This window comes from Panthera tigris, chromosome F3 (assembly GCF_018350195.1).
Source record: "Panthera tigris isolate Pti1 chromosome F3, P.tigris_Pti1_mat1.1, whole genome shotgun sequence".
Lineage (NCBI taxonomy): Eukaryota > Metazoa > Chordata > Mammalia > Carnivora > Felidae > Panthera > Panthera tigris.
Genome location: NC_056678.1, coordinates 17,541,694 through 17,556,408, shown reverse-complemented (window position 1 = coordinate 17,556,408; position 14,715 = coordinate 17,541,694). Strand labels below are relative to the sequence as shown.

The window sequence follows — 14,715 nt, the reverse complement described above, 5'->3', positions numbered from 1 at the left end:
CTTCAGTAGCTTTTTGTTCTTCAACATTGCCAGGGACCCCCACCCAGATAAACACACTAGTTGGACAAGGTTCCCTCAGTTGTGACTTCAACTTAAATTCTCTCAAAAGACCAATGGCAGTAATGAAAAAACGAAAAACAAAAAAACAAAAAAAGCAAGGCAATAACACACTACTAAGGAAAAGAATCTTTCACATTCCTTCATTTTTTCCATATTCAATTATCTCATTTAGCCTCCCAATTTTGTTTACTGAACTATCTTTCTAAAAACACAAATAGCTGTTATACCAATTGTTCCAAAGGAAGATTTAAGCAGAAGTTAAGCCTCATCACTAAGTTAAGCCTTTGTTTAAATCCCACTTCAGTAAGTAGTCGCTGGGAAGGGGAGGGTGAAACATGGCCCTAGGTTCCATCCACAGGATGAGGCTCCACGAAGCCCCATCAGAGGATGCTAAGGGTTGGCTTGAGCCATTGCCATGGATGGCTATTCTGTGGCCCACATGCTTCTCAACAGAGTAGATCTTTGCTGGGCTCTACATACCTGCCATGTTCTTGACCCTGCTTGTCTACAGAAATGGGTCAATTTGCAAACAAAATCTTAACCTGACCCTGGATCCAGACTGAACGGTAGATAAACCCACCTGGCCACTCATGGAAGACACAGCAGCTCCTGGCATAACCGCAGCTCGGTTGACTCCAAACCATGAACACATGTTACCTCCAATACGTTACCTCTGTGCTGTTTGAAGAAGACTTCCGGAGGCCCAGATGAATTACTTCACAGGTTCCCCAAGCATGTGAGGAAGGACAGTTGCATAACCTCCACCTGTTTCTATAGCAACCCTGGAGCCACCACTCGTTGTAGGAGGTGCTGCTCTCAATGCCTGCCTTTCAAACCAAACACTACAGGTCTCTTCCAGAGAAGTATCTAGGTCATTATCTAAAGTGCTACTTTGCTTGCTCTTTGTGAAAAGGCTGTGGGAGAGGGGGCTATTTACCCACTGTTTGCCATTTCTGGCCAGATGCACACATCACAGTGTCACTGCTCCCCCTTGCCAGCAGGAGCGAGGACAGGAGAGAGAACAAGGAAGGTGAGCTCGTGGAGAGCCACAAAATATACCTCAGCACGTGTCATTCTTTTCTCTTTGGCAAGGCCATGGCAAATAGCTGCCCACTGTGTGGGCTTCATTCTGAGCCCCCCTAGACCACTAGAGCTTGGATACAATTGAATAGTGTCAACAAGGCCACTATATTTGACTCTGAGCCTTGATCTTTGCTCATAGCATGCCATGGGACAAAATCTCAACCTTTCTGCCTCTGTTCTCTGGCCGTGTAAAGATAATAGAACAAAAAAATGCATGAATATGAGCACTCAAAACAGGCCGTAGAAAGAAGCTACACTGGGCTTCTCATGTTACAAATTTAAAAAGCAGCAGTCCAGAGAGACAGAAAGATTTTTCCAGAGCCAGACCGCTAATTAATGGTGGAGAAAGAATGAGAACCCTGGTCTCCTACCAACTTCTAGCACTCTTTAATCCTCTCCAGGCTTCTGACTAGAGCGGAATTGAAAAATAAAAATTTTAAGAGCCACATACATAAAGAAATAATCTTTTGATAGGAAAGCTGAGCCCTGTCAAATGAGTTTTTAAGGTGTTAGAGGGGGGGTAGAGAAGCATGTTAAACTATTTGTCCACGTCTGCCCCCAGTGAAGGAGGTTAGCACAGGATCTGTCCAGTGAGCTGGCCAAAACTCCCCATGAGTCAGCAGGATTAAAGAACCACCAGAGCAGGGACTTGAAACAATCCAGATTGCTGTTCCCTGGACTTCAGTCAGACCTGCGGAGATCCATCAACGTCAGCCTCTGCCTCTGCCTGCACTGCAGCCAGCCAACCTTTGGTACCTGAAATTACTCGCTCCTTGGAGCAAGACACTTCGTGGAACTAATTCCAACTGCTCTCACCACGTATGTGCACAACTGAGGCAAGATCTAAAAAGTCAACGGCATGGAATCTTTGCGGATAAGCAACTCTGATTCTTCAAGCCACAGTTCATTCCTTTTTAATTGTCTGCTCTTCCCCCAAGTTTGAAGTCAGAATCCCAAAGAAAGTAAGACCACGAACATTTTGCTTCCATCCCAGACTCATTGAATCAAGGCATATGGCTGTTCTACAGTGTTTTTTAATAGCTCAATACCATTTCATTTTAGGAGAATTACTGACATCCCAGTACACGGCTGCCGCTAAGGCATAGGATGAATGGTGGTGGTCTTGGCTTCTTCCATTGAGCCACGGCCCCCAAGAGTACCTTCCACCACAAACAACACCATTGCTGCTTTCTCATCACAAGTGAAGGCAGTGCTTACCACCAGGCTCAGGTCTCAAGATAAAAAACTTGCCAAGTTAAGCTGTCAAGATCAAAAATCCTTCTATACTCCCTTTTTACCTTAAAATCCCAAAATTTTCTGCTTGGATCATTATTTGTTTTATTTTCTGGGAGAATGAACCAAAAAGGAATACACTGACTCGCCCCAAGCACTCTAGGAGTTATTGATGACCTGAAATTTGGAATGGCCATTTCTGTGACTATGACAGGAGAAGTCCCACTTAGGCAATTTGGAATCAGTTGTGTTGGATCGCAAGAGGCAAGCAGTAGAGAATCCTTTTTAAAATAAGTTTCTTACCTTTAGGATAAGCACCAATCCAGAATTCATGTCCTAAAGAATAGTCTGAACTCTCCTTTACTGCAATTTACTTTAGATGGCTGTGTATAAATGAAAAAAGGCATCTGGCACAATCCGTAACCTGTCCTACAGATTGTAGGGGAAAGAACGCTAGGTATGGAAGATATGGGTTTGAGAACCAATTCTGACCCAACTCTCTGAATTTTTAGCAAGTCCCTTAACCTGGGTCTCAGTTTCTCCACTTATAAAGTTGGGATCGTTATATCTACCCAATCTACCTCATAAGGCTGCCATTAAAGGACTTCTTAACATTTCATTTAGATGGTGTGTCTGAACATGTTTTATAGACCGGGAAATCCTGGGCAAATGTAGAGTGATAATTGTTTACTGACTAAGAGGTTCTAGAACCATTATGCCTCATTCAAATCCTAGCTTCTGTGTTTGCTGATTGTGGGAGCCTGTTTCCTCATCTATAAAATAGGAGTGATAATAATACCTATCTCATAGTGTTGGTAAGAGAATGAAATGGGATAATCCGAGTAAGAATGGTTGGCATTGTGCCTAGGATACAATAAATGCTCAGTATAATCATGCAAAGCACTGACACATTCTATATATAAATCCATCTTGCCTTGGTCCAGGGGCTGGCGTGCATCACACAGGCTATCCCAAAGATCTCAGCGCCCTTCAAAGCTTTAATAATGTCAGCATTAGAAATGATATGAGCTTATAAATGATCGTTTGAAGTTTAATTATTGAAATCTCATTTACATGTATTTGGTCTTATAAATGAAAAAAAAAACCCGAATGTTTATGATTTTTTTGTTTCAGTCAGCATTCGCCATCTTCAATCAGAGAGAGCTCTGCTTTCTAGATGGTTTTATACAATGAATAGTTTGGGGAAAAAACAGTCAAAGCAAATGCCAAACACCGCAAATATATGTTCCTAATTTCCATCCCATGAGTCTGAGTTAAAGGTCTAGTTATCTCTGCCTCTGCCGAGGAGCTGGGGGCACCTGTGTGAGCACAAGAGTGCTCCCCACTCACATGATCCTGTGAATGGCAGCTGGCTCAGCCCTGTGCTTTTGTGGAGGTGAAAGAAGAACATTCAGAGGAGAGGCTCAAAGCCAACGGCAACTCATAAGCTAACTACAGTCTTCACTACATGTAAATTTATGAGTTAATTACAATGATTTAAATATCGTTCCAATTTTTTTTAATTTAATCTCTGGGCAGGTCCCATGACAGGCACATCCCCCAATTGGGCTCAAAGTTTCAATTATTTAATACACTAGTGGTGCGTCTTCACTTCCTAAGGGAACCATACATGAAAGACTATTTCAGTGAGGTTTATTCTTGGGTGATACTTTGAGTAACATTTGAGAAGTGGAACAAGAGAGAAAAAGCAAAGCCTTCAAGAATGCCTCTTTATCATCATCCCCAAGATCAAGGCTAATAAAATTAGTTTAACACAAGTTACATTTCTTTCAAATCTTAAACAGTCTCTTTTTAAAAGGGAAAATAATACAATAAAGCATTTGAAGGCCTTCATAGGTCCATGGCACCCAGAACTTACTGTTTTGGCTTCTTATATTTTGTAAGATAACCAGGCATAAGCCTTTATTCCCACTTGCCAAATCAAATATTGGTCCCCAGGGTAATCTGGTGACATATACTTATTACACTACCAGAAACGTTGGCCAGCTGTGCTCTGTTAAATATGTAACAACTAACTCTCTAAGGGAAAAAATTAAAAACCTGGCTTTGTAGAATTTGCCAGTGTCCATGGTGGAAATACTCCTTCCACGGCCAATTTCAAAACACCAACATGACATACATCACTAAACATGGGGTCGGGAACAGTTTTGCAGTAGAATGCAATTATACAGTATCTCCACCAGAGAGGGACAACACATGTAAACCACCTCAAGGATGTAGATAAGAGTAAAACTTAGTGGAATAAGTTGAAAGGGACGAGTTTTGAGTATTTATTACCTTGTGTTTAATACAGTTCACTTAATTGTAAATTTATAAAGTTTAATCTTTAACGATGGCTCTGTGTAACAGCTGTCTTGAAAAACTCCTGAAGATCTGACATTCAACTTTCGCAAGCCAGCGAGAGCAGGCTCCAGCATACCACTCACTCAGGGCCCCGTGGAGATAGAAATACTGAGCACAGAAAAGACAACAAAAGGGAGTTACAAATCACTCAAGGCCAGCGAGGGGAGTAGAACATACAGACAGGCATGTGGGGTGAGATGTGAGGAAGAGAGTTGAGTCCAGGATGGGGAAGGCAGTCCTCTGAGCTCATGCTATCTGTGTATTGCCTCCCGGTAGTTGCCCCTCCAGAGGACTTGCGAGTGGCTGGTATCAGCGACAGGTCCATTGAGCTGGAATGGGACGGGCCGATGGCAGTGACGGAATATGTGATCTCTTACCAGCCGACGGCCCTGGGGGGCCTCCAGCTCCAGCGGCGGGTACCTGGAGATTGGAGTGGTGTCACCATCACGGAGCTGGAGCCAGGTCTCACCTACAACATCAGCGTCTACGCTGTCATTAGCAACATCCTCAGCCTTCCCATCACTGCCAAGGTGGCCACCCGTACGTAACATTTCCCCATCCTACTTCATTTTTCTTTTCTCCTACATGAGATCATGGGCATTCATGATAGCAGTGTCTTTTCTAAATTCTTCGGGGATGCCTGCAATAATCATTGCTCTTGAGGAAAAGGGCTTCCAACGTGATCCACTTAGTAAAGGATAAATCATTAAAAAGGCACTTCCGATTAAGAGAATTTCCAAATGCAGGCAGCTCCCATCAATTATAGAACCAAAAGGACAAAAACCAATTATTGAGTTCTGACTTGTTATAAGCTTGAGTCTGATTAGAAGTCAAAGAAAGTACGAGACTTATGCAGACTTTGAATCTAGTTAGGGATTCAAAACGAGGAGATATGAAATAGGACGTATAATAAGCAAGTGCTAAATGGTATGTTACAGATGGTAAGTGTATAGCAGAGTGGGGAAAAAAATCTTATTTAAAACCACACTGACAACACCCACTTCTCCTCAGAGAGAAGTGGCATAATTTCTTCATGGTCTTTTGTTTAGCAAAATAGAGTCCGTCTTGATTATAAAAGGTAAAGCTCCAGAGCATAGTTTAGAAAGATTCAGTGGAGAGAAAGAGAGGTGGAGACAGAGGCAGAGGCCAGCTAAACTGCTCTCCATAAGCAAGAGCTTTTCTTTTTTCTCCAGAACAGGGAGAAATTCCTATAGGTGCATATCTGTGTTTTACACGTATTTTATTTAAGCACAGAAAATTTTTAAAAGCTTGCATACCAAGTATTAACATTGGCTACATCAAAGAGGAGAAGGAGGAGGAGGAGGAGAAGAAGAAACAAAGGCACTGTTATTTTTTTTTCTTTAGACACCTCTGATTTCTTAAATCATCTTTTCCAATACTGCTTCTTCAACTCTCAGACACCAGCTGGGTGACTTCCAATTCCATTCAATTCTGACGTCATCTACCTGGAGTTAGCGTCAGATCCCACAGGTTAGGGCCTGTATCTCACAGAACTGCCCGGTCAGGTGCCAGTCACTGGTCCAAAGTTGTTCCCGGCACTTCTGATTGGCCCACAACAGTTTCCCGCAACCCTTCCTTGGGTTGGACAACTCCTTAGAAATTCACAGAACTCGGGAAAGTGCTTGACTTACCAGCACTGCTTTATTATAAAGGATACAACTCAGGAACAAGCAAATGAAGAGATGCATGGGGCAAGGGGTCGGGGGGGTGGGGGGGGGGCTTCCATGTGGCTTCCTGGCCACCTCACCCTCCCAGCACCTCAGCGTGTTCTCCGACCTGGAAACTCTCCCAACCCTGATATTTAGAGATTTTTGTGGAGGTTTCATTATGTAGGCACGATTGAATTGATCACCAGCCATTGGTAATTAACTCAGTCTCCAGCGCGTCTCCCTATTCCCTGGAGGTTGGAAGATGGGTTGAAGGTTCTGATCTTTTACATCGTGACATGGCTTTTCTGGAAACCAGCTATCTAGCTATCTCACAATCATACAAAAGATATTCTTATCGCTCTGGAGATTCCAAAAGTTTTAGGAGCTGTGTGCCAAGAATCAGGGACAAAGACCAAATGCTTTTTACTACGTTGCACAGAGATTTTAGAGGTAGCAGGAAACTGGAACAAGATAGTAACCATGAAACAGAAGCCCCTGGGTTAGTAAATGGGACCTATCACCAAATAAGGGATAAGAGATCTCAGTCCATTTTATGTAGGTCCCAAAGGACAAGATGGTATTTGGATAATAAATGCCATGGAAGTTCAGAGAAAGGAGAGGTCAAAGAAAAAAGAGAAGGTCTTGAAGGTTTCACGGACTTGAATCACACTCTGAAGGACAGGGACAGGCAGAGAGGAAAGAATGCAAGAAATCGTCCCATCCCCTTGCTTTGCAGGTGACAGAGATCTTGTTAGAATACTGGATTCCCCCTATGAATGCCGACTCTGTAAATATGCCTATAATTATCTCTGTTTATATTTGACCTTTTTTTTTTTTTTAATTCCTCTGGTGCCTGAGAACCAGTTTTAAATATCTGCAATGATTGTGCAGAGAGGCAGGTCACCATCTGCCGCTTTTCCCACCTTGCTCCGGGATGAGTCACCACAGCAAGTGGCTGGCCCAACTCCCAGGCGTCTCCTCTCCGGTCCACGTGCACACACCGTGATGAGGTTTCCATCCCCCACGGCGTTTATTATGTCAATTCAGGGCATCCCCTCAGGCAAGCTCCCAGGTGACAAGGACAAAATCATGTAAACTCACCTGACATGCCTTCGAGTGGGTTCAGAATCAGACCTGCCTTTCAACCCAGAAGCACCGAGGAAGCTTCCAAACAGGAGGGATGAGAATCTGTCAGTTTTCCAATGGAATATCCCACGAGAGGCAAAGCTAAAATGGGAGCAGGCTCCCTGGAGAACTGAGAAAAGTCATGCTGCCGTATTTCAGGGCTGGTAATTGGAACTCCATTAGGACAGGCATAGCTCCACCTCACGGAACCTGTGCATGCCCGTGCGTGTGTGCGTGTGCGTGTGCGTGTGTGCGGATGGGGGTCAGATAGGGGGCGATTAAAAAAGGAATTAAAAACAAGATAAGTGAGGCAAAGGTGACTGAGGGAGCTAAGGGACAAATAATGAAGGAGAACCAGAGAAAAGAGGGAGACAGTGGAATGAGAGCCAAATTCCCAGTGTCTGCCATTGTCCTATGTGTGTGCCTCTGCTTTCCTTGTGTATGTGAAATGGAACTCTTAGACCATCCGAGACTTGGTGATGTGGGCTAAGCAGAATACACAGACTGCCCGTCAGATGACCAAGAAAAGCGTTCTAGTCTTTATTCTGAAGTTGGCTTGCTCCACATCTTTAGCCAACCGTCTCTGTACCTCTCTTCCCGGGTGTGAAATGGGGACATTTTATTGCCTCTCAGGAATCCTTAGAGCCTCCAAAGGTAGTGTTCAAATTCTCTGAGAAAGGCATCATATTAAATACCAAGGTTTGCCACATTAGTAAGGAAAGGAAAGGGTGTCTTTGGTCACCTATTATGCATAGAAAGCATTTAAAAAGTAGTTATTAGATAATTTGTTAAGCTCACTCAGGTATTCATTCACCAATACAGAGCGGCACCAGGGCCACGACAGAGCAGGCCAGTCCTGCACGTGGGACCCACGGTGTTTGTCGTAAGATTGAGATTGCCCAGCAGACCCGTGGTGTGGAGGGATTGTACCCAGGCAAAGCCCCAGGTGATGCTCTCTGTCCCTGCCAGGGACAGCCATGACATGGTCACCCACATTGCTGTGTTCCAGATCTCTCTACCCCTCAAGGGCTACACTTCAAGACGATCACGGAGACCACTGTAGAGGTGCAATGGGAGCCCTTCTCATTCTCCTTCGATGGATGGGAGATCAGCTTCATTCCAAAGGTAACGCCCATCTGTCACACTGCTAACCAGCCTTATGTGGAGTATCCGTACCCTCAACTTGGAATCCGGGGCTTCAAGGAGGACACTGCCCAATACCTCTTTCCATGACACTGAGGATACAAAGGGACCTTTGTGGTGTCTGGGCTCACAAAAGCATGGTGGGGACTGACTAGCAAGAGTGGCCCTGAGCCTACCAGCCTGGCCTTGGAAGACAGGATGTGGGAAGCAGCCACCAGGCCCCAGCTCTCTGCTCAGCTCTAGGGTTTGGCAAGCTATGATTTTAGCGAGTCTGAAAACCAAAGCTTCAAAACTGTGGGGCTTCTCTTTAGGACACAGGGAAAGCCAGACTGAACCCGTCACATAGCTTCATTCCATGCAGAAGATGCATCAAAAGTCAGCTTGTGTGGCCTCAGTCTCTGAAGGTCAGAGGCGTAACCCCAAAACACCTTTTGTAACATATTAACTGAGAAGATTTTTCCCTTAACCAAATTATGCTATTAGTTTTTGAGTTAAAATGGTATCCTGATTCCTTCCTATTCTTTGAAGTAAGTATTTTATTTTGTTCATCTAGAACAAACTTTTCCAAATTGCCAGAGGTGCCTGCCTAGTTCTGGTTTTCCAGAATTTGTTGACCCGACTGATACCCTCCCTAACTGTAGCACTCGTGGGAGCATAATGTTCACTCAGGTGCCTTATCCCCATCTTCATCTTTCAATATCAAATAGCATTTTTTCAGTCATTCATCAGACTCAATGACAGATGACACATATTTGGCTAACAAGACAGAGATCTCACCATCATTTTACTTCAAAATTCTTCGAGGAATGGACTGCTGGAGCTACAAAAGGCCTCAAGTTCACAGAGTCACAAAGTCTGAGCCTTCATCCAGCCCTGAGCTGTCAGCACAGAGCCAGACACAGGGCTTGAACCCACGAACCGGGAGATTATGACCTGAGCGAGAGTCCGATGCTTAACTGACTGAGCCACCCAGGCGCCCCTACATCTAGTTTGTTTATAGGGATTAAAACTCAGCAAACTTAAAGAACATTAGATAGCTGGTTGGTGGCAGGCTTAAAATAAGAACCCAGGTCTCCACTTCCTATCGCAAGGTTCTATCCACTAAATCAGGACTTTCCTTCTAGATGGATGTAGTGTCGCAGCAAGCTAAATATATCTGAACAGGCATTCTGTACAAATACCTTCTTATATGTCTTATCTGCATTAACATGGCCACTAAAGTATGTATGGTAGGCAGCTGGGTGTATAACAGGGCAGAGAGAATCCTATCACCCTGATCTGAGGCAGGAAAAAAAAAAAAAAACAAACCTGTGCTAGGTTTGCCTGTTTAATATCTAATACGTAAAATTCTAAATAAGACCTTGGCCAGGGCATGCCAAGATCAAACACATGGCCACAGAGAATAACTGTGTGATCCGCAGGTTGCCGCCACTGGCTGAGGGAGGAGGGGTGGGGAAGGGGCAGAGGGGCATGTGTCACATTGATTTATGGGTATGGCTATAAATTACATATAGGGCACTCCAGGGGGACATAAACAAAGTCCAAAGAATAGGGAAGAAGGGAAGTGACACAAAGAGTCTTCTTGTCCCCTCCATTTCCAGGGACACACATAGAAAATGTATAATAACAAACGCCAACAGATAGGTAGATGATCCTGGACCCAACATCATCAGGTTTATCTTTCTCATTTCCTCATCCACCGACTTGTCTCTTTCCTCTCTTTTTTGTGTTACTCTTTGTTCCATGCTCTCTTTTTCTCTTCTTTGTACTTCATAGCTGGTTGTATCACTGACTCCTAACTCATCTGGGTGAAGGGAAAACAAGAGATTGACAGATTTGCATCCAGTGTAACACCATGAGAAACTCCAGATAGAGCAAAATGATAGCTCAGCTCATTCAAAAACTGAAAATGTCTCAGTGTGAAAAATGTTGTGTATACGTGAAGATGTTCACAGACACGCACACAGACACAAGTATACTCTTCTCAAGAGCCAAGGGCATGTTCATAATAATGCCAAAAAATCTGATGGATGTTAGCCGTAACCATCAAACATTGAATCTTTGGCAAGAGTAAATCGACATCACCTTATGACCAATTTGTACTGGCAAACTCAATAGACTAAGGAAAGGTCAAAGAAATGTTCTTGAAAATGGATTCTCCGTTTGCCAAATCTCATAGAGTGATAGGATTCTTACTGAGTCTACTGGGACTTTTTCCTGGCCCCAGATATTCAGCTGTCAGCATCAAGAATAGATGTGGGCCCCAGTTTTAATTCACAATTTACCATCAATGTTTCACACTTTTCTCTCCCGGTGATTTTCTCTTCTGCTTTTTCTGCTTCTCCCTTCCTCCCACCCTCCAGAATAATGAAGGAGGGGTGATTGCACAGCTCCCCAGTGATGTAACATCCTTCAATCAGACAGGACTAAAGCCGGGGGAGGAATACATTGTCAATGTGGTGGCTCTGAAAGAGCAAGCCCGGAGCCCCCCTACCTCGGCCAGCGTCTCTACTGGTGAGTGCCTCCAAACCTTCTTCCTATGCCTATCCATTAGGTCACTCTGGAGAAAGGACTGCAGATTGCCCAAGAAGTAGAGAGACAGAGGGTGCCAGGTTTCCTCCCAGAGCTGAAGATGATTTGGGTACCTGGAGATAGAGCTACCCTACCAGATACTTAGCTGAACATCTTCCCTACTGCCAATCCTTGCAAGCACAGAAATCTGGGAGCGTATTCTATGGGGGAAATTTTCTGTTAAGATTTCCAGTGTATTTCTTCTGATCTTAAAAAGGCCTCGTTTGCCACCCCCTAGTATCTTGAGCTTTGGAACCAGCAAGAACTAACTCACTCCGATCTATTGTGAGATCTGGAGAAAGTCATCCAACCCTTCCCAAACTTCCCATCACTTTCTAATGATGAACAACAATACCTCCTTCTTTGAGTTGATGTGAGGATTAAATCAGAAAAAGCACACAAAGTGATTAGCACTTTGTTGATGGCAGGTGAGTGTTCAATACCCAGTGTATACACACGTACTCAGAGAACACACTTAGGAGTGAGAGCAGGCGGAAACAAATCATCCGAAACCAGGAAGTGTGGGTTGGGTCACTGTTTAAGGTGATGACTTAAGCTGATTATTATTTCATCCCCACAGTTAATCTTATGCAAGATCATTGTCTCTAGATTTGATTCAGTACCTGTGCCATATTTTGCCTTCTTGTTTTCTTAGCTAACAAAGGAAGGCCAACTTTAATACTGTAAATTAACAAATATGATGCATATGCATGTGCCCTTCCCAAGAACTTCTCAAAAGTTACAAATAGCATCTGGTATCATTTTTGGTTCTCATTTTATTGATGGGGGAGCTGAGACTCAAAAGTTAAGCATTTTCCCCTTTTAGTTAACAGAAACTGAGATAGGGGAATATTGGTACAGCTTTATTTTTCATAAACCCACACTGACACCTAAGAAAGCCAGTCATGAGTTTAGGACAAAGGCCAAGTTGGCCAGAAAGAGGAACCACAACACCATGTAATGAGACCATGTTTATGGACTGGTGATTCATACTTTGCTAATTAGATCCAAACTAAATAGCATCAGGTGCTGAGGCTTATGCTCAGTCTAGAAAACATTGGTTTTAAACTATTGTGGCATTAGATTATGTTCCATTAGAGCACTGGGGCTCCATGGCAGTGGCTCAGGGCAAGGACGAAGGGGAGATTTGAGCCTCTGATCACACCCACACCCAGGCCCAACACACCCTCCAACCAAGGCAGTGCCACGTGTTTTGTATTTTGTATAGTCATTTAAGATTTTGTTATTTAAGAGAAAAGAGTATTATTTCCCCAACAAAGGCTTTAAAACTACTGTTCTACTGCAAACATGTTTTGGAAGAAACTACTCCATAGCCACAAAACCTAAAAGTACTCTGTAGAAATTTCTTCAGACGCCAGTGACTAGAGCTTTTCCACAACTCTATCCCAAAGGTGATGCTGGAACCTGACATTTCATGACATGTGCTCTTCCTCTTGGATGGAAAGTTTCAGGTCCCCCAGTCATTCCTGTGAACTGATATGAAGCAAGCATGAGTGGAAAACAAAAGCCTAGACAAAGAAGATGGTTCAGAAGAGGGCAGAGAAGAGCATTACAGCTGTAGAAAGTTCTTCCTCCACACTTGGGGAAGATAGTCTAACCCTGCCTCAGTCTTCTACTCAAACCACATTTTTGCAAAATTTGCCATATTTTTTGGCTTGGAAGCTCCCTAAGATTCAAATTCCAGATTTAAAAATCTGTGGTAACGTTAGGCACATTTTTTTTTTCAATTAAGAAAAATGTCCTAGTTAATAGCTTGGCATTGTGTACCGAGTCATGAAGAAATGGAAAGAAAAATATTTATTCCAGTTTACTTTTTGAGTAGAACATGTGTTTGTTCAGAAATTAGGACTTAATTGAAAGCAAGCTGATACCAACTTGACTGGAATCAAGACACCACTACTAAGTGGCCAACAGAAGGGCAGAATCCAAGAGTGGCTACAGAAGAGATGACTGTCTCCAAACCCTGTCTGCTGTTTTCAGGAAACGATTATTTAATTATTTCCTTCTGCTAAGGTCTGACCTACACCAACCCCCTCCTGTGAAGTTCTGAGTCCTCATAGACACTCAGACTGGCTTCTCTTCCAGGCAGGCCCTCTGGGGAATGCAAATTATAAGACTTCCTGCAGCTAGAGCCAGATTTGTGCTGCAGATCATACACTAATATGGACAATCCACTCCGATTAGGGTCTTGGAGATTTAAAGAGTTGGAGGACCAAAGCCTTACATGGTCATCGGAGTCTCTGACATCTTCTTTTCTTTTTTCTCAAGAAGCTCCAGCTCTTTGAAATGCTTCCCCTTCTTTCACATGGACACAGAGAATATTCACTCATTCCTTTTACTCAACACCCATTTCCTGAGTATCTATGTTTCAAGTTTCAGGCTTTATGCTTATACAGCAGCTAGAAGACCATTTCTCCCATTTCACTATTAAATTAAATTTAAAGGGTCCAAGTTACCTGAAACCATTAAGTTCAGCATGCTGAAAACATCTGGATGTGTTCTGTTAAATAATTATTACCCCAAATATGAAAAACAGAACTTCATTTGAACTCCAAGCCAGGTGGTACAAAATGGCCAGGTGATTTTCATTTTGGTGGATGCTAAGCCAAAAAATCCTAAGCTGGTTAATAGAGAACAGGACTGGGCTAGACCCAGAAAGAGGGTGGAGTGACCAGGGAAATGTCCTGATTGAGAAGCCCAGAGTCAGACTGAGTCCATCCTGAGGGAGACGCTCCATTTTGGAGACAGTAGGAGGTGGTCCAGTGTGGACTGGTTTTAAAAAAACAGTCCTAGTCAAGACTCTCTGGGAACAAGAAAGAAAAACTTTCTTATACTATCTAAAGCAAAAAAGAATATTTACTGGAAGGACAAAGAGTATCTTCTAAAACCCTAGGACCAGAATGCATCTGGGTGTCATAAAAAAACGAGAACCAGAAAATGGAAAGTCAGATTCAGGTTACTCTCTCTGTCTCCACGCAGTCACTCATTTCTGCTTCTCTATGTATATTTGTTCCTAAAATTCTGCACCAATTCCAGCGTGTGTGTGTGTGTGTGTGTGTGTGTGTGTTGAAGATAGAGGTCCCCACACAAAGAAATTCTCTGAGACACCAGATGGCCATCCTACAATTCAATGCAATTCTGACACTATCTACCCAGAGACAACAGCAAATTCCATAGGTCCAGGGCTCAGTTCCACAAGACTGCCTTCTACTTCAGATGCCAACTGCTTCAAGTCCAGGTTGTTACCTTTGTTTCTGACCAACTAGCTATCAATCAGGCTCCCACCACCCCCCTCCTCAGATTTGATTAATTTGCTAGAGGTGCTCACAGAACTCAGGAAATCCATTTGCTGGATTACTTGTTTACTACAGAGGATATTAAAGGACACTAATCAACACCAGATGAAGAGATACACAGGGCAAGGACCTGAAAAATTTGGGGCCCA

The 14,715-nt window shown here is 43.4% G+C and overlaps 1 protein-coding gene across 1 annotated transcript in view; it reads left to right on the top strand.

The window, feature by feature from the left end:
* The window catches only part of TNR (tenascin R), an 83,874-nt gene that overhangs the window by 4,494 nt on the left and 64,665 nt on the right, over positions 1 to 14,715 (top strand). Inside the window, exons 3-5 of the mRNA XM_007084000.3 lie at positions 5,017 to 5,280; positions 8,545 to 8,660; positions 11,042 to 11,192. Coding sequence (XP_007084062.1) covers positions 5,017 to 5,280; positions 8,545 to 8,660; positions 11,042 to 11,192 — 531 coding nt within the window. The remainder of the gene's footprint in view (positions 1 to 5,016; positions 5,281 to 8,544; positions 8,661 to 11,041; positions 11,193 to 14,715) is intronic.